Source organism: Drosophila persimilis, unplaced genomic scaffold (genome assembly GCF_003286085.1).
Source record: "Drosophila persimilis strain 14011-0111.01,24,50 unplaced genomic scaffold, DperRS2 tig00000191-arrow-pilon, whole genome shotgun sequence".
Lineage (NCBI taxonomy): Eukaryota > Metazoa > Arthropoda > Insecta > Diptera > Drosophilidae > Drosophila > Drosophila persimilis.
The window spans coordinates 13,888,890-13,915,498 of NW_020825298.1; the positions used below are offsets into that span (position 1 = coordinate 13,888,890).

General features: G+C 42.6%; 2 protein-coding genes across 7 annotated transcripts in view; one reads left to right on the forward strand and one right to left on the reverse strand.

Moving 5' to 3' along the window:
- Positions 1–890: 890 nt before the first annotated feature.
- LOC6589319 (beta-1,4-glucuronyltransferase 1) overlaps positions 891–26,609 on the reverse strand; it is a 58,015-nt gene continuing 32,296 nt past the window's right edge. For 5 of the 6 annotated variants that reach the window (XM_026989201.1, XM_026989203.1, XM_026989200.1 and 2 more), the window contains 5 exons: positions 4,485–4,749; positions 3,506–4,425; positions 3,251–3,447; positions 3,078–3,190; positions 891–3,018 (listed from right to left, as the gene is read on the reverse strand). In XM_026989201.1, coding sequence (XP_026845002.1) covers positions 2,821–3,018; positions 3,078–3,190; positions 3,251–3,447; positions 3,506–4,425; positions 4,485–4,742 — 1,686 coding nt within the window. In that variant the 5' untranslated portion in view covers positions 4,743–4,749 and the 3' untranslated portion in view covers positions 891–2,820. Of the gene's footprint in view, positions 3,019–3,077; positions 3,191–3,250; positions 3,448–3,505; positions 4,426–4,484; positions 4,750–6,243; positions 6,555–26,609 lie in introns of those variants that run through there. The other variant, XM_026989199.1, reaches the window with a different exon arrangement.
- Positions 25,132–25,965, forward strand: LOC6589320. Its single transcript, XM_026989206.1, has one exon. It carries the CDS (start codon positions 25,132–25,134, stop codon positions 25,852–25,854), a length of 723 nt encoding a protein of 240 aa, XP_026845007.1. The 3' UTR covers positions 25,855–25,965.

Sequence of the window (26,609 nt, forward strand, 5' to 3'; positions counted from 1 at the left end):
CAAAGAATCCAAACAAGTTTGGGACACCGATTTAAGCACTGAAGATGAATATTCAAGCGCTTAAGATGAAGATTATGGTAAGAGGAACACGAATCTTGAGGTTTAAACAGGCTAAAGAGGTAATGACGACAGCAAACGTTGTAGATAGAGGTAGAAGCTTCAAGTATAGCTTTATTAAAGGCAATCTAGACTTCTAGGGGCTCCATTTATCACAAGAAGATATTGTTAAGGGTGCAGAAAAGACTTTTTCCTTCAATAAAAGCTTTGCTTGTACGCCAACCCCTTGCTCACTCGCCTCGATATGAGTATAAGATTGGATGAGGATCCCAATCCCGTTTGCACAATAGAGACGTTTCTCAAATGACTTCCAACTTGGAAGATCTCCCAGCAAGGATCAGACTTGATGGAAGAACAATCCCCCGATATTCAATAAGATATATTATGGGCATGTATCATTTTCAAATTGATTTTTGTCTTTATTTTTACAATTTTCTTTACATTGTATACTTTCTCGCATTCTCTCGTCAGTTTTTTTTATTTGTGTCTGTGTGTTTTAGCCTTTCTTTATATTTTTCAGCTATAGTCCATGCTCAGCAGATTTTTGCACTTAACTCTTACAAAAAATATATACTATATTTACGTGTGTTGTATTCTCCATAATCGACAAATTAGGACCGCGAAACTTTCCGAGTGCAAACTATAAAGAATTAAACGTATAATAGTTGGCAGGCTAGATATCGCATTAAGAAGACTAATTAAATAGGAAAAATACAATACATACTCGTAGTTTGGACCCTGACTAAAGGCTCCCAAAAACTATAATTGAATTTTTCTATATACACAATATATTCGTAGCTTAAAGAAATGGTTGTAAAAAGTTCTGCACTTTCATTTATTTATGTACACGAAAATTATTGTATGTGGAAATTAGAAAATGTTGTCTGGTTGTAATTTTGTTAATTCATTTCTTCATATAAATATTTAATATTCTTTTCATTTTCATTTTTTCTAAGGCACTTTAATACTCTTTACTTCAATACAAATATACTCTTTATTTTTTAGTTTTATAGACTATTTTTATTGGTTTTTTTTTTGTTTGTGTCTACTTTTTCAACAATGGGAGCTTCCTTGTCTACTTTTCGCCAACAATAGGGGTTTTCTTTAGGGTTTTAGTGATATTTTTTGAGTCTTACTAAATTTTGTTGAGCGCATAAAACGAAGCGAAATATTTAAATGAAAGACTTATTTGCTAGACATCGAATAGATCCAATAGATACAAAGATACACCAATGTTGTTCCCAAGTCGCTCTCAAAAATGTCTTTTTTTCGTCTACATCCAACACACAGCTGCTTAAATCTAATATTATTTCGTATTTCTCTGCTTTTTTTTTGTATTATTTCGATAAGGCCTATTCAACAAACAAAACCTTCAGCATTCGATCGATTTTTTGTTTCGATTTAGTTTCGATTTTCTTTTCTCATTATGTTTTTAACATTTATATGTGCACAAGTTTGACTTAATGTTCAACACTAATAAAAAACATATACAAAACTAATTTTAAGTTTGGGTTTTTTTTTAAATGTTTTTCATCTCTGTTTTTCCATCATCATCGCTTATCATTTAAACGTTCTTCTCTGCTCGTCTCTCGCTTTTACTAGTACAAATATCACGGTTTTTCTTTTTTGCATTTACGCTTATTGAAATGTGGTTTTTCTTTCAATTCAAGCATTAGCTCCCTTTCCATATTCTTTGTCTTTGTCTTTCTATTTTTTTTGTTGTTTTTTTTTGTATAATTCGTAATATTAATTGTGGTTTTTTTTACTGGTAGCCCTCTAATTTTTTTTAGCAACTCTCAAAAGTCTATGTGTAATACGTAGTTTTATTTGTAACATTTGTCTGCTATTTTTGCTTTCTAATCTACGTTTTGGTCTTTGCAGGTAAGTCTACAATTGCCCATATGAAAAATAGTTATGGCCCTAACAGAACCATGACAAAATGGTTAGACATCAGATGGTTATCTCTCTCTCTCGTTTCTGGTATACAAAAAGTTGAGTATTTCGATAAAGAAAAGGATAAAGGAAGGCATTTAAAAGAAACTCAACTTTCGTGAATGTATGTGGATTGAATGGATTGAATAATTCGGCTAAACTATAAGATAAACTTAGGCTTAAAGGAGAACACCTTAACTTAATAGTAATTGAATAATGACTGCGCCTAAGAGTAGTAGTACTCGTATGAGAGAAATCCAACCAAATCCTCGAGTGTCTGTGTGTCTTTGTGTGTGTGTGTGTGTGTGTGTGGTAATGAATAATATTTACAGGAAGATTATATGGAGGAAGTATGTAGGAACCATACTCTACCATGGTTCCCCGTTTTCGGAGCAGAACTAAAGACCACAAAAATCGATCTACGTTTAACGTACTTAAGCCGTGCTCTCTCTCTCTCTCTCTCGATCTTTCTCTATTCTAAAGGCGGCTGTAGAAAAGAAAAGAGCAATCCCATTCCCTGGAACAAAAGATCTGATATCCTAAGACCTAACTAAGGTAATGCTCTCTCTATCTCCCTCTCTCTCTCTTGCTATTAAATCCTAGGGCTAAGTCTCTAGCTAATTTTTGTAAGACACGCACTTGGAGGGCGCATCCAATGCCATAGTTTAGATAGATAGATAGATAGATAGATAGTCTATCTGTATATTTGCATCTCTGTATCTGTATCTGTATCTATGGCATTGCAAATAGTAATAGTGTTGTTGGTTGTTGTAGTCTTTTCGCCTTGGCCTTGGCCCTCAATCCGCTCAAATCCGGCTTCAGAATTAGTTACTATATCGCACATCCCCTGCGCATGCCGTACATGATCTTCAGTTCGGGATAAATGATCTTTCGTATCAGCTGATTCGTCTTGCCCGACAACATGGCACGTCGGTTATCCTTTTTCAGCACTTTAATGCCGGGTTTATGCACCAGAAATGCATTGTCCAGGATATGGAACTCGTAATCCAAGACGCACAGAGCATAGCCCTGAAAGAAAGATATGTTCCAGAAGGGCTTCCAATGGGGTATCTTCATTCGATACTCACCTGTGGCATCTTGTCACTCTTGCCCTCCCAACTGAGCCGCTCATCGTAGTGCGGATCCGCATGGGTTCCAATATAGATGGGCTCCCAATGGACATAGTAGCCAGTGCGTTTCCCTATGGATACAGAGACTCTGTTAGATATGGCCTGGCTTCGGGCGTTTCTATAGCATTTACCTATGTGAAACACACTCAATTCATCTGTTTCATTGGCAGACATCCATTCCTTGGACTTGGGAACACCGTGACAGCTGGCGCAGACGCGTTTATGGAAGGGTATCGCCTTGCCCGTGCGTAGGAACTCCTGCAGCTCTGTCTTGTCATGAGGGACCGGAGAACTCTCCTCCACCTCGAATATGGCAAGGGGAAACACTCTAAAAAGAGAACAGGGAATTAGTCTAAAACACGGTTATACATCGTTTAAAAACCCACCTTGGCGCCTTTCTCCTTAAATACTGCTCGTTTCGAGCAATCATTTCAAGGAACTTCTTGACCAAGCCCGGATTCGGGTACAGCTCAATATCCGAGGCCAGGATAAAGTGCGTCAGGGCCGAGTCGCGGGCGATATTCCGGCCCACATTCACCGGGTACAAGAGCTTCTTCTGGGCCTTGTACAGGTGTCCCGACGTAATGTTGAAGTACGGCGCCGGCAGGGTGCAGTTGTAGCCGGTCTTGAAGACGTCCTGCGGCTTGGGCACCGCCCTGGGTATGTGTTTGGTGCCAAAGTAAATGTGAAAAGTGGTGTAGGCACGCACCAGATGGCTCCCCGGCAGACATTCCCTCAGATACCGAATGGAGTCCACTGTGGGCTGGAAATCCGTGCCCGGCGCATGCATGGCTATGCTCACGGGGGCATTCCAGCGCTCCAGCAGGGGGATGAGGTTGTCGAGGAACGTGTAGTCCGCGTGGGTGGTGTATGTGATAGATTCGTGGCACTTGATTTCGCCGTGCTCCGCCCGCACGTAGTTCTGCAGGACCCAGAAGTCGCCGCGCTGCAGCGTCTGCTGATGGTAGTCGCGATCGTAGCAATTGATCAGCGATCTCACTCGCTCCTCCAGCTCCTTCTCGTCGCCGGTGACGATGTAGCCATCGGATTGTGTGTTGTTGAGCTCTGGATTCGGCGGATTAGCCACCCCGATGCCGCCTGCCCCAATGTTCCCAATCACCTGGGAGGGATCGTTCACGACGGGTGCTCCACCGCTGTCGTTGGCAGGAATGACAGGAGCAATCTCCGGCGCTTGGGGTGCCGCTGCTTGGGCTGCCGCTGCGGCCGCCTCTGCCGCTGCTGCTGCGGCCCCTGTGGCGTCCGCATTGGCCAGCAGCCGCTCCTCCGCTTCAAAGATCTCCGCTAGCTGCAAACAAAAGACTCGGTTAATCCTCAGATGTCCCAGAGAGGGTTTCTAGCACTCACATCCCGATGCTTGGCAGTGGGCGGCTGTTGCGGCGGCTGTTGCGGCCCTTGTGACGCGGCTGCCATTTGCAAGGCCGACACCACAGGCTGCTGCTGTTCCTGCAGCATGAAGCTGCCGCCATTGGCGAAGTTATTGCCGCCGCCAATCATCAGCTGACTGCCAATGTACAAAATTACGGCAATATTTATGAGAATGCTGCAGCGCAGCAGCCAATTACGGCGCGAGAACATTTTCTGGCCCAAAGGCTCAAAGCGCATGTTGTAGCTGCAAAGAAAATGCGGGAAATATCTTGATTAATTATGGAGTTTGTTACCAGGAAGAGAAGAAATGGCACATGGAATATTGAGAGGCTGTAAAACAATCAACCTTTGGGTTTTCGTTGATTTTTGGATACATTTCCAGGTCCTAAAACAATTTCAGGAGCCAATGAGTGTTCCTACGGAATAGAGTAACTCCAGAACATATTCTCAAGAAATGATTGACTGTAATCTCACTCTTTTAGTCGGATATACCCCCCAAAATTGAGGGCAAGCAAACAACCCTCAATTATGTAATGATTATCTTTAATCGTACCTACAATTACCATTAATCAGACTCTAATAGCACCCCATTACTGCTTATCCCAGTTCCAGTTTCGTTTCTTCAACGAACTCTAAGGAAAAGCTTGAGAACTATTCCCATTAATGCTCTAAATATATACATATTCATGTAAAACAAAAGAAATAATACGAGTCTTTAAGGTCTTCAGAACCTCTACGTGGAGAGGGAATTCAATATATCTATTAGATTCTAGCCCAAAACAAAAATTCCCTAGACAGAGACGCCATTAACATTCTTTTAACATGGCGCTGTTAGCTTTTATTAGCAGAACTGTTAACAGAGCGCCCTCTGTGCTGACTTGGGCAAAGCCGCACGTAGTTGGCATTCCGCTAGGTGGCGTTTGGTGTGAGATGTCGAAAATGTTAAAGTTTTGAGTTAACTGTTACAGTTGTTGAGTAATTGGTATGGCAAGATAAGTTATCTTTAAATAATATGGGTGGTCGCCAATGGTTCAAATTGATTTATAGAAAACTTAAAAGCGCGTAGAACAGAATAAATTGTATCCTGGGATGGGGATTGTCTGCAGGAAAGAAATAACTCTTTTAGTGGAGATATCCTGAAAGGGTTTTTTAAGCTGCACTCAAATGTGTATTTGACTCTAAAAAAAAGCGGAAGTTGATCTTGTATAACGCGTAATCTCACTGCTGATACTTTTCCATCTCAAAGTGTCACTAATTCGCAATAAATTGAGGATCAAAAGCTTTCGAGCACCAAATAAATGTGATTTTGCACATTAATTGAACCAATTTCGTGTTTTGACCAAATAGCAGCTAAGCCACACGTAAATATTTATAGTCTCCGCATTTTAAAGCACAAATATAATCTTATCGTCAATTTTTTGTAGCCTTTTTCACTCTCCGATTTTATAATTTTTCTAGTTTTCTTTCCGCACTTTCATAAAGCCTTTATCCAAAAAAAATATAAAAATATTCTTCCCAAGCCAAACCATGCCTTTGGTTTCACAGTCATAAGCGTAAACACAGGAATTTATTCATTAGCACTCCGGTACTCGTATGATCAAGTGTGAATCACTTTACGCGCTGTTAAAAATGTATGTTAAGCAGAATTAATGATGGATCCAGTCTTTAAAAGAAAACCTGTACTCCAGGCTGGCCTCCTGGTTGGATTAAACTTGAGGAATAGCTTGGAAACACTTGCCTCTTGGGGGATTCCATGTCCGTTCCGAACCGCAAGGCTAGACGAACCGCAAGGTTGAGCACTTGACGCGAAACTGTTGGACCTTTTGGCTTGCAAGTGGATATATCTTTCCGCCGCACACCGTCACTTGGGACGTGCTTTCTCCTCTACTTACGTAGTGTACTTTATTTACGTTTCTTATCAGCGTTAATGTTATCATTGGCCGCGTAATTGGCCCCAACAAAATGTCGCACAGGAAGTGCTTGCGTAGGCTACGGTTCTGACAGGAGCTTCATTCCCGGCTCTCGACTTATAAATAGCCGTAGACGTGTACGGTGTGAATGTTCTCTTAGTTCTGCGCATTTTCCGGGTGAGTTAATGCCATTTTAAGTAGATTTTAAGCGCAGTTCACGCGAAAAACCACAGCAACCAGGGGATCGCACAAACGGGTTTTGCATTAAAAAATAAAAAACCGAACAGCATGGAATGCCCCTCCAAAACGAGAGTGCAACGACATTTGTTCGCTGTCATCAGCCATTAGTCACAAAAACAGAATCCCTTTAAATTCAATAAGCATGTGAGATGTTTTTACAAATGAAATGAAACGATTCCGGTAGCGAAAACAGGGAGTACTTTGGAAATGCAGCTGAAATGTGAAACTTTTTAAATTGAAATTCTACTGAGAGGTTCTTAAATATAATGGGTTTTCGGTATTCAAATAGTAGGTAAATATTTAGCTGGAAGTTTTTCAAATTCATTGAAAATTCTGTTGCACTTTTGGTGGCGAAAGAAACGATAAATTTTATTGCCTTTTTTATACACATACATAGAATCAATTTTTATTTCTTGGGATTGGGTTTTTTTTTTATCATTCTTTTGGGACAATTGGGAAAACATTCGACTCAAAAATTAATCAATTATATCAGTTATCAGTATTTGTTCATAGAAGATATATATGTCTCTAGTATTCAATTGGGCCCTACACTATCAGTATCCATTTGAGGATATAATATATAATTTCAAGGAAGCCTTTATTGAATAAACTCTCAGTTAATCCCAAGCCAGAACATGTGCTAAGAAGAGGTACAATTAAAGCCCGATTACGAGTATCGTATGACTACGTGAGGAGGGGTTTTCCTCAACCGAAACTCCAAGAGCACTAAAGTGCTTTATTGAAGGTGATTTTTGATAGCCGCAGCCGCAAACAGAAGCAGCCAACAGCCGCGCTAAAAAAATACTCATTTGAAGCACGTATTCACGTAGTATTTATAGAAATCGCCTTTAAAGCAGTTGAGATTCCCCAATCAATCCCCCATATAATGCTCTCATTACGACCGAAAGTTTTCACGCCACTTCCACTTCCTGTAGAAAACTTTCTTCAGTTTTACGGATAGTCACGCAGCGCTTGTCAAACTTTGCTGCGCGCCTCAGAAACTGTGCAAGAAAAGTCTCGCAAGGGAGAAAACAAATTTAATTTGCAAAACACTCGGCAAGCGTTGAATAAACAAAAGTACTGGTATTTTTTGCGCAATTTCTGACACTTTCCAACAAAAAAAAAAGTGTACAATTAAGAACAGGCCACGCCCTAGGAGAACTCTTTGTTGCCCCCAAAAACGATCATCGCTTTGGAGGCCTTATATTTCTATGGAATACAAATTTATTGGGCGGCTGTGCGCGGCTTCTGGACATCAGATCGGATCAGATTCATTCATTCATTAGTGGGACGGACACAGCGCCCTGGGGGTCCACACGAGCTCTCCGAAAATCTATCTGAGGGTTCGGTTTCTTCTGGGGTTCAATGCACCATCGACAAGTGTGTGGCGCATGCGAGGGCCGCCTGGAGAGTGCCCGAAAGTGCCACCGGTTTTCTCTGTGTGCGTGTCTGTGTGTGTTTCTGGGGCATTGTCGTAGCCGTATAGCCGTACTCGTATGATGATGAATTTGCATAGCCCGCGGCGCGGCTAGGCCTCCAAACATCACATCCAACTCCCCAAAGTAATCCACACATCTTTACGCACACAGGAAACATACTACAACAGCAACAAGAAGCAACTACAACTACAACTTCGAGTGGAAAACAACAAACAACCAACAACCAAACAGCATCACAATCTGCGGTCTGGCCAGCGGGCAATTTGATAAAAAACAAAAAAAAAAAACTTGAGCTCTCTGGCCGCAGAACAGAACACTCGGCAACAAGTCTTTTTTCAGACTCGGACTTGGGCTTCACTTGGTCTTTTTATGATCACATTTGGCATCATAATCGTGTCTACGGCCCAGACTTCGATAGCTGACAGTTTGCTATACACTTCCAGAGGGTATAACGATTTGTAGAAGGTGTTTGGGCCATAGAGAAGATACAAATACCGATATACATATATTTTTATTAGTTTTTAAAGCATTACAGACTTAGGGTGCCCCAAGATCGATGGTTGGTGCCTCTATAAGTTAGTACTTGGGATTCTAGAAGGTAGATCCACTCGTTGGCTAGAGAATCCGATTAATTACTTGCACAGATTGTGAGTTTTTCGAAGTATTTCACGCAGTAGATACCTCAGAATTGGTTGGTAGAATCCAGAAAAGGTAGCAATTGCCTTTCGATAAGCCCGATAGTAAGAGAATCTGTTTGATTCCTTCCACAAATTGCTATTTTTCCGAAGTATTTAATGGAATAGGAACATAGGAAACCCTTTAGATCAATTTAGGGAACGTGGATAAGGTTTATTCACTCATTTCGAAGATATATGATTGCTGCTTTCCGTAGACTGTTCCCTTTTCAAAGTATTCATTGAAAAGATACTATGGAAACCCTTCAGATCGTTTATGATTTATAAAAATGGTACATCTAAAAGAGTATCTACGAGTATATCTTCGCTGCCGTTTCCCATATAGAATCTCCACAAGCAATAGATCTCCAAGAGTATCTCAATCTTCGTTAACCCCCAAAAATCTATACTTTCGTTCTGGTTTATGATTTTTTTTCTTTTCTTCAGCTTGGCTTGTGTGACTTGTTATTGTTGTTGCTGCTGTGGTGGCTGTGGCTGCTCTGGTGATTATGCAAAATTTCCGCTCAAGAAATCAGTCTAACGTACAAATTTGGAGCAAAACGTGAGAATTTTTATGAGTTTTCAATTTGAAGTTGTGTGTGCCCCCAAAAATATTGCCAGCACAAAAGTAGGCGTTTGCCTCCTCAAGTGCGCGACACACGTTTCGCGGCGCTCTCTTTGGCCACACAATAAATGCTGAAACGAAGTGTGGGACGGATGGCTGGAAATCACTCAAAGATGAAATTAGTTGTGTGATAAATTGTTCAGATATGGTTCATTTGTCCTTTTTTGGGGCGGGTATGCGGACCTAGATTTCAATGGTAGATGGGAATATTTTGAGTCGCCCTCCATTGCTCCCTAAAGTTGTGAATCTAAGAAACGCGGACTTAAATCTCCTTCAGAATTTCCTCTAACATGCTCCATCTTAAGAGCACATTCAATGCGGATCTAGTATGGTCTTTTCGACCATTGCTAACGCCCTCCGCCTTCTGTTTTATATCTCCAACATCTCTAGCAATCGTTCTCTAGACCAAAATGTATTTTAAGAACCAATGCGGACATAGATTCAGAACATTACGAACGCCCACTGCCTTCTGTTCTACATAAAACCCTATAAAAAAATCTATAAAAAAAAACCTCTGCAAAAGTGCGAGACTTCTGGCTGTTCCGGATGCCTTTTGCTCTGTAAAAAGTCATTTGCCATTTGTGCTGCGTCTTGTGTTACGACTTTTTACGCTCCTCCTAACCCAAAAGCAGCGCCAAACGGCAAAACAGATGATGAGGGGAGACCCCAAGAGGGGGAGGACGACTATGATGATGGTGGATGGCGGATGGTGGATGGTGCAGCAAAAATTCATCGAAGAAATGCCAAACTGCAATTGACTTGCATGACCATAAAAATTAAGTTATATACACCAACCGACCAGACCGGGGAGACCAGAGACCACAGACCAGAGACCAGAGACCCCGAAGAGACCAAAGAAAAGACCAGCGACGAGTGCAAGGCAAAGGCCTGGACGATGGCTCGAAGATGGAGATGGGAGCCGCAGCTAGAGCCTGGCGCAAAAATAAAGTCGAGTGAAATTGCTGCTGTAATATATTTTAATAGCACAGAGCGAAGCACAGGGCCGGAAAAACTCTGCGCACTCGGACGATCGGCCGTAGAGGGAGAGAAAGAGAGACGGAGGGAGAGGCATGGAGGCTTGGAGTTCCTCCCGCCTGGCAACAGTGGAGCAAAACGAAACAAGTCTTTGGTCAAAAAATGGTGTAGGGGTAGGGGAGGGGAGGGGAAAAAAGCGTTGCCCTCAGCTGTTACCCGTTTTGTATCTTTCGGTTTCGGTTTTGGCTGTGTTTGCCTTATTATGTCTAATTAGATTGCGCTGTGGATGGGATGGAAGATGGGAGGCATCGTGGAATGTCTTATTATTTCTTCGTTTTTCGCTTTTCGTCTTCTCCCCCTTTGCTGATTCTCTCCGGAGAGGAATCGTTTATGAAAACGCGCTGTTTGCTTGTGTTTTATGAAGTGATTGGCTAAATCTTCACTGGTCTCCAGCTGGTGGTGGGGTTAATGCGAGGTCCCCCCCAGGCTGGCCCGAGGATCGGGAATGGAATGGATAAATAATGGTTGCAGCCAAGTGAATGCAAATTTCCAAGCATTGGAAAATCTTCGAAGCGGCAAGCGTCCCCTTAAAATATCTTTAAGATTCATTTGGCAATAAAGAAAGACGTACTTTTTATTTGAAATATGACATTTACAGCCTTCTATCAGGGAGTTAACAGCCAAATAAACTCCATGGCTGCTAACCAATTAAGTAATGAACCAATGAAAGGCGAAGGAGAGGAAAGCCGGTGGTTTTAATACACTTGTAGATCAATTATTTCCATGGTAGACATTCGACTAAAGCTAGAACTACTTTTCCTTAAAAACGATCCAGTTTTGTTTTCGATTTATGTCTTCTAAGAAAACTCAAGGAGGGGTAGAAATGCAGGGCATCTTATTTGGAAGAAGAAAATTCCATAGAACTTTCATTGAATATAAATATTCATAGTTTATAATGTTATATTTTCATATTTTGTATTTATTTATTATTATATTAATTTGTATTTTATTTATTTATTATTATACTCATTTTTATTTTATTAATTTATTATTATATTCTTTTGTATTTTATTTATTTATTATTATACTCTTTTTTATTTTATTAATTTATTATTATATTCATTTATATTTGAATTATTTATTGTTATATTAATTTGTATTTTGTGTTTTAATATTATATTCATTTTTATTTTATTTATTATATATTTTGTATTTTATGTATTTATGATTATGTTCATTTGTATTTTATTTATTTATTATTATATTCATAATTATTTTATTAATTTAATATTATATTAATCTTTATATTATTTTTTTATTATTTATGCATATTATTTTAAGATTATTTGTATTCCAGCTTTTCAGGTTTTTTATAATATGTATTTTATGGTAATTTTATAATATTTATTATTTGAAGTTCATATGTATGTATGTAAATCTCCTAACCATCATTATACCCTCTACCTAGGGTACATTCAATAATTGTTGACCATAAAATCAATATTTTTCGTTGAGACTTGGGGCAGCACTGCTTTTCAATGGTTGAACACACATAATTATCCATAATTGCACATTAATAAATATAATAAATAAAAGAGAGGGAGAGAGAGAGAGAAACCCGAACGACGAGAAACCCCATAGATAGCCGACAGACAAGAGTTTTATGTGCATTTAATGATGATACTTGGCCACGTTAATGGGTCCAAATGGTTGAGCGTACACAAAGGGCAACATTCTCCAAACTGTCACATTAGCCAACACGTAACTGAATGATGAATGAACGAATGAATGGCATAGCAAACAGCAAGCCCATACACACACACACACACACACTCACACTCCATAAAATATTGAATTTGTATTAGAACATTTTCGCTGGACAGCGGAAATGACACTCAAATGAATTATAGCTGGTACAGAACGCCCATCCCCAGAGATACAGAGAGATAGAGTGGATATTCCCCATAAAAATGCTCCATCTCTGCCCTGGTAACGGCACTTGTTGGCCAACGCTCCTCAGCTCATTAGACAGGCCAATCGCCTGCTCAAAATAGCAGACACTCAAAAGACACCTCTCAGAGACCAGCGATTAAACAACCGGTCAGAATGTGGCTTGAATTTGTAGGTTTGTCTTGAATTCTTAATTAGCGAACATCAATCTTTTGCTCAGCGGCGGGCAATTAAATTTTGCTGATGTCTTTCGCAGGTATTTAATATTAAAATTGAGGACAGAGGGACAGTTTTATGATATCATGGGGGATTAATTTGGAAACGGAGCTCGAGAAGCAACCAAAATCCATTTCCAGCTCAAGAGATAAACCAATAATGTATCTAAATGCAACCACAAGGCCTTAATTACAATGCGTGCCACACCACACACACACAGACACACACACAGGCACAAGTAGATGTTAATTAAAGGCCAAGGAATGTTGCGGCAAGATGGAAACACACAAGCACAAGCGTTTCAGTGTTTTGTAATAAGGGAATACCCTGGAAATAAACAGGAAACGGGTACTTGTATAATCTTTAGAAGGCTATTCTCTCACTAATATATACGTCTTGTGAGTGTTTCTTCTTATATAGACGATATAAACATCCAATTTTGGTGATTTTAAGATGATGAAACCCTGTGGAAAACCTCATATTTGAAAATGATCAGGAATGAATGCCGCGTACCCCTTTAATTGGAAATGCAGCCCCCTATGGAGCTTCTTTCATGGTATAACAATCCTTCAATCCACCCCAAATAAATCAAGATACGAGTACTGTCATATATTCCCCTGTCTGAATGAAGAACAAGACCATGTCTCAGGTGCCAGAAATCGAGGAATCAAAGCAATCATGAATAAAACAGAAGAACAGAAAACTATTTAAATGCGAGAATACAAGACAACAAAATGGGTCAACGAAAGGCCACAAAAATACTTAGCTCGAAAATAGATATAATTGTCATTACGACACAGCAATCAAGTAGTTGAGGGTTTTTTTTTTTTATATAAAATATAAATGTCAAAAAAAAGAAAGGAGAGCACGTATTGATTTCCCTGCACTTTGAATGTCTCACACACACACACACACAAATTTCATATAAATGGGTTTCGCATGGCCCTCCGCGCTATACAATATATCATGCCCATATCTGGTTTTAGTTTGCTTTTTTTATTGGGATAATTATCTAGCGCACAATTATTGTGACCACCAACAAAAAAAAAAAAAAAAAAACAGGCGAATATAATGACAATGGTCACGGAAATATCAAATCAAGAAGTGACTTCCCATCTTTATAGGGCCTGTGTGTTTTTCAAACAAAGAACTTTGTCCATGGATTAACTCAATTTTTGTTGTTTGTTTAGGACCTACGACCTACGACCTAGGACCTAGGACTGGACAGGAATTTTGATGGATTTCTCGTTGGGTTTCGCTTTGCATAAATTAACAGCTGCCAGGGGAGGAGGGGGAGGGGGGGGGGGGGGTGGGAGAGATGCGTGAGATGTTTGTGGGATGTGAGTCCTGCTGCAGGAGCCATGTTTGGGCGGCGAGTGTGGGCGGAGGTCCACGGAGACGAAGCTTAACTTTTGGGAAATGCTCCTCCTCCACTCCATTCCACTTTTGGGATTATAACTTTTTTCGTATGTATTACGGGGCACGCCCCCAGGGACGCTACTCCTCCAGGCAGGATCCGTGCAATTTATTTTAGTTTAATTTCAACTATTTTTCAGGTCTTCCCCTGTGCTACAAATATGGTTATATCATCAGAGCCGAAAAGAACTTGTGGCACATTGCTCATACGCCACGTGTGGCGAGGGAGAGAGAGGGAGAGTGTTTCAGTGGCAGCACGTGAAAGCCCAGGCAAATGTCCAACGAGTGAAATGAAAATGAAAAAATAAAGCAGAAGAAAAAGGAAAATCGATTGGTTTTGACCTCATAGACGCCTAACACAATTCGGCGGCGGCGCCTGAGGAGTGCATTGGCACTAATGAAGCAGCGGCCCGCAAAAAAAAAGAGCGAGTGTGTGCCTGCCCCTGCCCCGAAGAGGGGGGGAGCGAAGCATAAGACGCAACGAACGACGAACAAAGCGACAAAAGCGAAAGGCAAACAAACACGCCACGCCGTGAGGGGCATGCTTATGAGGCGGTCTCTGCGGTCGGGAGTGTCTCTGCCCCATACCCCACCCCCACCAACCACCCCCACCCCCACCGCTTTTCAGGCCAGACAGAGCCCCATATATACCATTTTTTATTCCTCCTTTTTTTGCCGCGTAACACGCGACCAAAAATACAAAATGAAAAAAAAGAACAAGTGGAAATATAGAAGGCCGAAACCCAATAAATTTGGCGCAACACCCCAAAAAGAGGGGACCCGGGGGTGGGATACAGGCAAGCGATAGAGAGCATAGATAAAACTCTAAAATATGGCTGATATAATGGATACAAAATGAGCATAAATATTCAAAAAACTCGGCATAAAAGTCCAAGGAAAAGCCTAAAATAAAATACAATAAAAAAATAGGTAAACAAATTTAAATACGTTAATTTTTGTCAAGTTAAAGATATGTAAGCAGCTCAAGACTTTATAGCGATAATTCTTTAGTGACTATTGCAATATTGAAATAAAATAATTTTTACTCGTGGCTTTAGGCATGAACAAAAAATAGTTAAATGAAGGAAATGGAATAATTTTTTTTAAGCGCTTCGAGTCTTTTTTTTGTTGCTAAATAAAATAGTTTTTACTTGCAAATGCATCGGAAATTATAGCCCATAGAACTGGCAACAAAAGCTGATCTGGATGGATGCAATAAAGCACATATAAAGCCCCATTTAAAACTGAATCTGCGGCAAAAGTTCCGCCTGCTTAAACCCGAACAAAAGACCTTAATTTACTTACTAATTTCTGCTGCTCCCCTGGTGCCCCCCCTGGTGCCCCACCGTGTGCAGCATCCATTGAAAAGAGTAACCAATTACAGGCGATTACATTTATCCCCCCAGCATCGACTAATATGCACCCATTGTCGTGCGATTCCCCGACCATGGAATCATCAATTTAATTGCTGGCAGGCTATTTTCCACGTATTTTGTGGGCAGGAATATTCGCGTGCAGCGTGGGGGGGGGGGGAGTGCCCAAATGCAAATGCGTGACATTAATGCGAATAATGTGTCCCCCTGCAATCGACCTGCCAAAGGCAGAAACTCCGCCAAATCGGGGCGATATAACACGCCCCCTTTGGGGGTGGTTAGGGGTGCGATTTGAATCGATTATCATGCGAGTAGAGCCCCCGCTGCGGGGGGAAAATTTAACGCGAAATGCGTTGGAAGCGAGGCCCTCCCAATAATCCTACCACACACCGAGGCACCCAACCACCCACCCACACGTTCATTCATTCTTTCATTCATTCATTCGGATACAGATACCAATACAAAAGCAAGCTAGCAGGCTACAGATACAGATACCAATACAAAGCACCCTTCCCTCGGCTGCAGGCTACAGATACAGATACAGATACAAAGCACGCTCGCAGTTTGTCAGCTTAATTTCATTAATTACGTTCCCTCGTTCGCCGTTCCCTCGTTCGCCGTTCCCCGTTCCCCGTTCGCTTCGTTCCGTTCCGTTTCGTTCTGTTTTCCGTCTCGTTTTTCTTCCTCTTTTTTTTGTGTTTGTTTTTGTCTGAGGGAAATGCGGAATGTATCTGCATCTGTGGGTCCTCGTTCACGCTGTTGTTTCAACGGTTTTTTGCGTGTGGGCCCGGGCCCGGGCCCGGGCCCCGGACTAATGTCATTTTCATTATCGTTTACATGCATTATGTGATTTGGCCCATTAATTGATTGGTCCGCGCGAGAGCGCGAAAGCCGTGGCGTGGCATGGAGTCCCGCGTGGACTGTAGTGTTGCAAATGACGCAATCGATAAGAGTGGAGAGTGTGTGTGGGTGTGTGTGTGTGCGGGACACTTGAGATACTTACAATGTCTGTTGCCCTAATGAAATTTCCCCATTCAACTGTTGACTTACATGATTAGCACTCCACTCTTCACTCTGTCGTGGATGGGGCGGCAGGGCTACTAATTAGCAGGCTATCCAATGGGAAAAGCACACTTCGAGAGTTCTTTTGCTTCCGAAGAAGCCCAGTAGACAAAGGTGTCCTTGTCTTGCTGCTTCTTAGCAGGGAAACCATTCTTCTTCCACAAAGGATTCCTTACAGCTAGAGGAATCAATCTTTTGCTGCTCTAAAGAGAAGTCTATAACCATTCTTCAAACACTTCCTGATCAAGTGGTTCTGTCCTAGCAGTCCTAGATCACTTACTGCCCAAAGGGTTCCTTCCTTCCTTCTTGAAGAAGAGTAAAATCATGCTTCTATTAAATACTGAAAAGAGATGCCTTTCTGCCTGCAAGGTGCCCTAATTCTCTTCAATCTTTTGCTGGTTAAGGCATTCCGTAAAGCCTTATCCCTGCCATACCTGTCGTACCTCCATGGAAAACTTAAAAACAATTTTCTTGGCTCTCTCTCTCTCTCTCTCTGTTGGCTGCGGCACACGCAACATGAATATAATATGAAGCATACTCGTATAAAGTAAGTGCGTTTCCACAACAATGCTGATGACAAGGAGAGCGGCAGAAGGACAAGCCAGGAGGAGGCATCCAGAAGCGGAATTAACAGCCAGGAGAATGGAATGGAAACAGAAGCAAGCGCCAGGAGGATGAAACCCGATGAAGGGACAGCCCAAGAGGAGGAGAAGCCAGGAGCAGCATCCACCAGAACATGGACACCAGCGCCTTCAAGTAGGCAACAGGGAGAGGCAGCAACAATCGAAGACACAAACAGGCAGCAAAATACAGAGCTCCAGGAACAGGAACAGCAACAGCACAGTCAGCGCTAAAAGTCAACAACCAACCAAACAGCGGCAGTGGCAGTGGCACTCTCGCACATTTATTTATTTATCAAGCCATACACTGAAGGTGAAGCCAAACGGCGAAAGGCAGCAGTCAGCCGCACGTGCAAAATGCGCTCCACATTTTCGCTGTCCCCCCGATTTGCCCCCCACTCCCCCGGTAGGTGCACCGCGGCCGAGGCTGCCTTTAATGGCAACATTTAATATCACTTGTCGGTTCCAGACTTTCGTGTGGAACTGATGAAAGGCCGTGGAAAATGTAACTGAAAAAGTTGTCTGCTTTTTGCCAAAGAATATTATTGGTATGCATATTTATGGCCAACTAAAAACCAGTTTATTTGTCTTCAATAATACTCGAAGTTTTTCCAAAACCAAGTTCTAGGAGCCTCTAACTTTCATAAATGGAACTAAATTGATTGGTATTCTAGGCGGGAATTGTTTGAAAATAGCTTGAGGGGAAATGTGATGCAAGTCCTTGTCGGTAGACGAGTATTTGTCAGGCAATACGAGGGAATGACAGAGGTTTTAGTGCAGTATTTTAGGTAGAAGTGCCTTTTGAGCTCCTTAAATGCTAAAGCCCTAAAATGTCCATGGCTTGAACTTTACACTGCCCCTCCCCACCCCCAATAGTTGTAAAAAGAAACAACAACTCTGTGTTATATTCCCCCAAACCAAATGCTGCATTCTATCAATACACATCCAGAAAAAACCCATACAAAACCAAACAAAAACCCAAAAACACACAGAAAACACTTCGCATTCAAGTATTCCAATGGCTTGTACCCATATTTGTACAACATTTTGCGGGGGCTGGGGGGGAGGTTCCTATTTTGGGGGTCCTTGCCTTCGCTGCTTCGGCAGGCAGGTGGAGAGGGGAGTGCAAGCAAAGTGTAACATTTTTATGTGTTTTTTTTGGGGTATTACTTTTGTTGCAAAGACCCTAACAAGGGTATTGGGCATCAAAAAAAAAAGGGAATTTCAAATATTTCATAGATTTCAAGGATACATCTTTCTTATTGCTGCAAAAAAAAGGGATTTTCTCTTACGTTTTTCCTAGGAAAATTGTGTATATTCCTCATAAATGCCCTTTCCAGGGTACCTTTTGCTTCGACACTCGCCTTCACTTCACTTTTTCGTCTTGTTTTATTTTGTTGCGGCTTTGGCTTTTGGTTTTTTGGTCTGCCCTGCCATTGTACGCGTATTGTGGGGTGTATTTGTTGGGGTATTAATCCCATCAGCCAGAAGGATTCCTATTGCAACAAAGCCACCCAAAGATAACATTTTGGCTGGCAACTCAATGAAGTGGAAGGGCAGCCAGCCATTCGCCAGACAAACAAACGGGCGAACGACCTTCGTGGCTGTTTGTTTGGGAATTGTGCACAAAGTTGTGATGATCATTCCGAAGGCAATGAAATGAACGCAAATCGCATTAAAAAAGATACCCAGATACTGTGTCCATCCATTGGCTGGCGGAACAACCTGCCGAGCAGTTAATTCTGTGTCTGAATGTGGAGTCCCCGGCGGTGATCTGTGGAGCATACGATAATTGGTGGTTCAACCTCCGCAACAGATCAGATCGGATCAGATCAGATCGGATCGGGTATCTCCTGAGCACCGAGGAGGCCATGCGTGTGCGGCGCCCCCTCGACCCTCTCCAAAGAAGATCCCACAAAGAGTAATCCGAATAAAACAATTCAATTGCCACTTTTCTAGCCAAGCCAACGTGCCACAAATCGAGCTGAGAAAATTGTTGTTTGTTGCAGGGAAATTCCAAAAGATATCTGGGATTGGGTTTCGTTTCGTTTCGTTCTTCTGCGGTCTGCAAACCAGGAAGTCCATTAGGAAATTCCTTCTTTCATTCAGAGGGGGGCGGGGGCAGGGGGGTGTGGGTGTGAATGTTGTGCGTGGCCTGAACGTTTGACCAATAATCGGTTGTCCCATTATAATAAATATCAGGCCTAGAAGTCGTTAGTGTGGCAGGGGAAATGATTGCAAGGGCAGCCAAAGGTCAGCCGGGGGGGAGAGCCCCGAAGAGCTGTAGAGCCCCTCTGAAGATCCGTTAAGAGGAAAGAGTATAAAGATGATTCCGTTCATGAACTGAAACTTTTATGGCCCTAAAGAGAGCGGAGGAGTCCCATTAATGCCAGAGAGTGTCATCGCGGAAGGAAATTTGAATAAAACAAGCCAGGAGCCGGCAGCCAGAAGGCCCGAAAGAAAGCCCAAAGTCATGGCTGAAATGTTCCTGTGGGAAGCCCCGACTGGAAAGTATCTGCCACTTCGGCGGGGCATTTAGCTAATCACCTGTGCATGCAACTCCCAATTACAACGCCTATTAATAGTTGAGGCAATTTTCGCGTGTTCAAACCACCGAACGGACGCCTGATTATGAAGATGAAGACATTATGGCAACGCCTGCCTGCCTCTGGAAGGAGGAGGAGGCGGAGGCGGAGGAGGAGGAGGACCAGCTGCAGCTGCTGTTGCGGCGGCTCCATATGGTCATGAGGCCAAGTAGGAGGCAGGCCACAAAAAAAACACAGACACTGCCGCGGCGAACGGCTCCTCATTTCATGCGCATTTAACTAATCTGTCATCTAATCCGCGTCTCTCATCGCACGCCGGGGCTCAAGGAGCCGCCAAGGCCAAGACTCCACTCCACTCCACGCCGCTCCTTCTCCGCCTCCCCTCTCGAGTGGGGAAAAGAAGCACTATGGCTATGGGTGCTGTGGGTTCTCAAACCCCTCGCTTACAGGGTACCAGCGAAACGCATCAGTCTTCGCACCAATTGAAAGAAGAACTTTAACTCTGATTTTCTTTACACTGCAGCTTCCTCTTGGGGCCTGCGATTACCTTGTCGTCTCGTTTGGAATTACACAAGTGCAATAAAAACAATTAAGTTGTTGCCATAAATTCAAAAGAACAAAAGGCCAGCAGCCGCCAACAGGAAACGTAATTGTAAGAGTTACAATTTTCTAAATAGAAAAGCATTTTGGATGCGCTTGTCACACACACATCCCCCAATGGTCACAGAGATACACACAGAATCCCTATGGCAACTGGTCGGCTGGTCTGCTGGTCTGGGAGGGGGGTTTCGGCTTTCCTGTGTCTCGGGCTACTTTCATTTCACAGACGAGTGCCCGGGCCGGGCCGGGCATTTTTTGCTAGCCTTTTATCAGCTGCCATTGTTTGACCATTTCCCCAATGGAAATGGAGAGCTTCCACAGAAGCAGCCACAGTGGCATCCAGCAGCAGCAGCAGCCGCATGTAAGATAAGAATCCCTTCCCCCATAGTTCAAGCGGAAGAGATTCGGCTCTGGTCTCCAACCATATGTTGGGGCTGATTTCCCTACGAAACGGAACGAACGGTTTGCGATTAAAAGCTGAAAACTATTGAGATTTCTTTGTGGCACAACAAAGATGGGCCCTTGAAACTCGAAGGCTGTGCAAATACATTTCTCTTTTAATTGAAAAGTACTCCAACTGCAACGAGTGGCCTCCTCGCCAATTGATCTTCCATGACCTGCCTGTGGTCTGGGGTTTTCCACAATTATCCTACATGTGAAGAACATGTGTTGCATGTCCCCATGCTCACCCCTTCCCTTCCCCAGAGATCTGCCCAGAGCCTCCGCATCGACAACACATCTGCCCATTGCTTGTCTTTTTTTTCTCTGGCCTTCAATTTCTCTGGGTTTTTTTTGGGCTTTGGTGATTAGGCTCCACCCTAAAAGATTTTTACAACTTGCAATTAAACATAAGTTCGTTCCAGGCTTCGTCTTCGTCTTCGCTTCGCTTCGTTCTCCGCCTCATCCCTTCCTCACTGTCGCCGTCGCCGTCGTCGTCTCTGTCGCCGTCTCTTTCTGTATTTCTCTCTATTTATGGCGCTAACATTACTCACAGACGATGGCTGTACTTGAGAGACAAGCAATTACAAAAACAACAACAGCAACAACAACCTTGGCTTTGGCTGAGGCCAGCGCCTCAGCAACGACTTTGGTCCGACTTTGGACAGGGCAGGCCGGGGGGGGCAGGGGCAGGGGCCAGGTCCGACTCCGATTCGGACTGCGACTGCGACTGAGGCTTCGATTGCGGCTTCTCTTTTGGCATTGCGTGTTGCGCATGCGCGCTGCGTTTGCTATTTGCTGTTTTTTGTTTGCTTCTTCTTTTGATAGTTTTTTTCTTTCTTCTGATACCCTTAAAGCAGAGGGTATAATGGGTTTACGAAAGAGAAGGGCGCAATTTTGAGCAAATATATAGAGACTTATGATTCGCATTTTATGCATTATTTTTCTATGACAAAAAGTTGGGTAGTTTCAAACTGACTGCTAGACTGCTGAAACTATCCAAAGAAGTGTCGTACATATCACTATATCATAGAGTTTCCATGGCATTAGCCTGTCATACGAGAAGTCTTCTTTGGCTTTGAAGACAATCCAAATGGACCTTATTAATCTCAGTGCTACATGTAAAAATTACAGCCTAAGTACAAAAAGATCCCAAGTAAATTTTTACAAAGTATATATTTGTATCTATCATGGGATATATCGCTTAGGATATATCGCTCTTTGGAAGACAATCCTGGGAGATAATCCTACCAAATATTTATAGCTGTAAGTTAAATTAGTTTATTTTATTTTGTGTAATTTTTTGAGAATGTGATTCATTTAATTTAGTATTTTATGTAAAATTAACAACTAAAATGGTATAACCATTATAGCAATAATATTTATAATAATTATTGTACTTGTTTTTATTTGAAGTCGTGGCACTTGACCCCGTTTTCCTTATGATATTTATGTTTTATCATTTTTTTTTAATTATATTTTATTTTTTATTGAATATTTAATATTAAATATATTTTCCATGGAAAATATAGTTTTATTTTAGGGTATCTCCAGCTTTGGTTACCCCAAAATTTGTAGTTTTTATTTCGTATTTTTTGTGTGGCCGCCGGCTGTTAATGTTTGGGCCGCACTTCAATTTGCCATATTTATTTTATGTTTTATTGAAAATAATAGCCGCAAGCCGAGCGAACGACTGAACGACTGAACGCCTGACTGATTGAACGAAAGACTGAATGACTGCTTGACTGATTGAACGAAAAATTGCCTGTCTTAACCCCTTTTGCTTGAACATTTTTAGTAGTAGTAGTATATTTATATAATTTATGGGTTTTAAAAGGTTTTTTCGGTGGGCTGGCAAATGGGCAATTTAGTTAGGGGGGCCTTGAGGGGCCCTGTCGGTTCATAAAGCTTGAGGAAGCGCTTGAGGCTTACCTTGAGGATGGACGGATGGATGGATGGACGGATGGATGGATGGACGGATGGACGGATGATCAAAGCCCATCATCAAGAATTCTATGCTAATTCGGAATCATAGACACAGTTTTATCGCATGACGCAATCGGAAAATTATTTTGTTCGAAAGAAAACTTATTAAAAACGATGAGTAAATCACGTAAGAAAGAGAGACCAGACCCAAGTCCATTACTTATTTGCGGGCACTGTGCTGTGTGCTCAATTGCATTTCTCATCTTCTGGCAACCAGTTTTTTATGGCTCCTCTCTGCCCAGGGAGGGCCCTGACCTCCGTCCTCCCCGCACCCCCTCCGACCCATTCGTAAATCTTAATTTATGCTGCGCTTCATTTACTCGCTTGTAGCATAAAACTAATTAAAAAGCCTTGGCGCTTCATAAAACTTAAAGCAAAATGCAAACAAAAAAAAAACAAAAAGACTTTTATTGTCATTAAAAAATTGATAAATTGTTTTTGTGGCTGTGTCTGCGGCGTAATAATTTCTACACGAATAGGAAATGTAATTAATTAAACTTAAGGTTTTGCAGACTCAATTCCCAGGAATTCTGTGGGCCAAAAACCTCTGAGGAGTGCCTCAGAGGACAAGGGATTCCTCATAGAACCAAAATTGATTGATTCATAATTGAATGACTCAATAGAAATTCAATGGCGAGAGTCCCCGAAGAATATATCATATCAATTTGGTAATAATGAAATGATTGCACACATGTGATGCGTGATTACAAGTAATCCATATAATTTCGTGATCAACATGGTCACGATCTCTCAACTATCGAGGAGGCCTATAATCACAGCCCCAGCAACCCGCAACCCCCGATGCCAGATGCCAGATGAGCTTCGAATCTGAAATCAATTTGTAGCCCCAACAACCGTTAAACAGTTAATGGTTAGTTATAAGTATATTTATGGCTAGAGCACCGGCAACACCTGTAGCACCTGTAGCCCCTGTAGCCCCTGAGTGCTGGCATGCCATAGAACGTGGAATAAAACGTACTTAAAGAGTATCTTTTCCATGTGGCTTCGCTTCCGTGTACCGGCTGTAGTTTGATTTATAGAAAAACCTTGTACCCCCGCCCCTACCCCGCCATATGGCGGCACTTAAAGATGAAGACTGGCTGAAGATAAGCCACAGGCCTGACCAAAAGTGGTCCTAAAGTGACAGCGCATAAAAAGAGAGACCTTTAATGAGATGAAGACCACAAGAAAAATTGTCACAGGAAGAGGAATCTTCTTCGAGGTTCTCTGAGAGTCAGTCATGATCTTCTTCTGGCGATAAATACGGACACGCAAGAGGCCACTTAGGCCAAAAATGTAACATCCACTGCCGGCCAGCGATCCGAGCAGAAGACGAGCACAAAGATATTCAAACCCAAAGATGCATTTGATAGATTAGGCCACGGCGCAAAAGCCTTTCGTATCGGAGATGCAGCCGTGACAGGCGTTGCATGGATGCTATCGATTACCGATCCAGCGAGATGTGAGACGATGAGACGAGGGGAAACTATTTTTAAATAACCATTGGTGCAGGCAGCACACCGGCACCACCCTAAATGGGCACTCAGTGGACGACGGGCAAAAGGCTAGTAAAAATAGACCCAACTACCAGGAGGATAATGAGATGAAAAGCGTGCGGGGCACGATGAAGTTTAGTTGCTCTTTAACGGGTTTATAGTTTTACGTTTTAAGCACAGCCTGGAATGGCTCATCAAGTGCTACAGAGAGATGTGATTCCTTCATCTGCAATCCTAGAAGATTCATTCTTGTCTGCTGGAAAGAAATGATTATCTTCTCGCATTTCCAAGCAATCGTTTTACCAGATTAAGAAAGAGTGACTTGTAGGCCCTCTTTAATCAGCTATAATAATATGCATCTTTCCACCTATCTCTCAGGCATTTTCCCGCTGGGAATACCAAGCAGCCTGCTGACCAAAGATCGGATCGGATACCCGCTTCGTGCATGCAGATGATCCTCTGTGAAGGCCTTATCATCTAAGATTCTGATCAGAATTATTGAAATATTCCAGCCATGGAATCGTCGCCCGGCGAAAGGCCATGCTTCTGATCTATCCATCCGCTGGACGGGTCACTCTTTCGGACTCTGTCGGGGGCTGTCATTAATGGCGCCGCTTGTTTGGCCCACAAACCAACAAAAACGAAAAAGAAGAAAAGAGGCAGCTCCTATGTACAGCTATACGGAATCGAAACGAGTTTTGATTCCTCCGGTTTCCACTCCTCCGGGTTTGGCGAGGGGCGAGCGTTTTGTTGTCCACGCCTTTTGGGTGGCGGCATCAAAATTGAACGACTGCTGGCTGGCGCTGGTTTGTGGTGCGGTTCTGGCCAGCAATTTCAGCAGTTTTTAAGTTGGCCAGAAAAAGAAGCAGCAACCGCAATTAGCTGAAGGCGACGCCTGGCCTGGTCTGGCCTGGCATTGCGATGATTTCAAGGTTCGTTGTGGGAATCGAGGGAAAGCTGGGAGAAAACTCTGAGCAGAAGCACATCTCTGAGATGTCTGTCAGTGTTCTACTAGAAACAAATTCGCAATTACTCAATTTATTTTCCCTTTGCCTGTTCAATGCTTTTGGCTCTTTTGGCTAAATTCAATACGATGCCAACCCTAAAGATGCGCCTAACTCTGCCCTCCCGCCGGTCGTTGGCCAACCTGTGTGTTTTCGGAGCCATGGCCTCCATCTCGGGCCTGGCCTATCTCCACTGGAAGCTCGAGGATCGGGTGCGGCAGGCGGACTACTACCAGCTGGCCATCAAAACCCTGCGCCAGCACGGCGGGGCCGTCCGCCTGCTGGGGGAGCCCATCAAGGAGACGGGCTTCAGTTTGACAAACACCCGGAATACCTGCGACGCGAACAGGGCCCAGCTGGAGGTCGCCGTTCACGGCACCAAGGACAAGGGGACCGTGTTCTTTTGGGCCACAAACAATCGGGAGAAGGGCTGGCTGATCGATCGCCTGGAGCTGGAAACGAAACAGCATCCCAATACGCGCTTTCTGCTCAAGAAGCCCACGGGCCGGGCTCTGCAGGACGTGGGCAACGAGGAGGACGACGAAGAGCACGAACACGAACAGGAGCACATCGTGGTACCGGAGCCCAAGCCCCTGGGACCACAGATGCCCCAACATCCGGAGCAGCCGTCGCAGCAGGAGCCGCATGCCTTTGACCAGCCAGGGTATCAGGAGGGACCTGTCCAAGGAGGTCCGAATCAACCCAAGACCCTCCATCAGCATCAGGGCCAAGAGCCGGTCCCATACATTCAGACAGCCGATGGCGGAAGGATGAACTAGAAGTCCCTTCAAAAACGTCGACAGATTTAATTAAATTTTCATAAATTTCAACAACTTTCCCTTTGATCTGAGCAATATTATGACTAACTATCTTTAAGATTGAATTATAGAAAAAAAAAAAAAAAGCATTTGAACGAAATTTCTAGATTTCTAGAGTGCGGGGAAGTGGGTCTGAAAGCTACCTTTGTGCCTATTTTCAACTCCTTTAAACTACTTTCCAACAGATCACAATTAAACCCATTTAAAAATGCACTCCCAATGGGAAATTTCAACAAATATATGTGTAAATAAATAGCAATTATAATCCATATGATATTGAGTATAAACACACAATCTTTTGAGCTGCTTTCATGCTCTGCCAATGCAATTTATGGCACACACAAAATACTTATACCCCCTACACGCACTCAAGCAATTACAAAATCCAATTATTTCATGCAGTGCACTTTCGGCCACAGCCAGCAATAAGTAATATTTTTCCCCCCAAAAAGAAAATGGCATCGTAAAAACAAGCAAAGGGAGTGCAAAGGGAAATTGGTTTCATGTTTAAGACTTTTTTAATTTACTTGAAAATGATTCTATTGTTATTCAATTGGTCGACAGCCTTTTGGTTCCGTTTCGGTTTCGATTTCGGTTTCGGTTTCGGATTCGCTTGAGTTTGAGTTTCGTTACACTTAATTTTATTTTATATACTTGTGTATAAAACGAATTTGATTCAATTTATCGTGTATATATTTTGCACATCTATTTTTAGA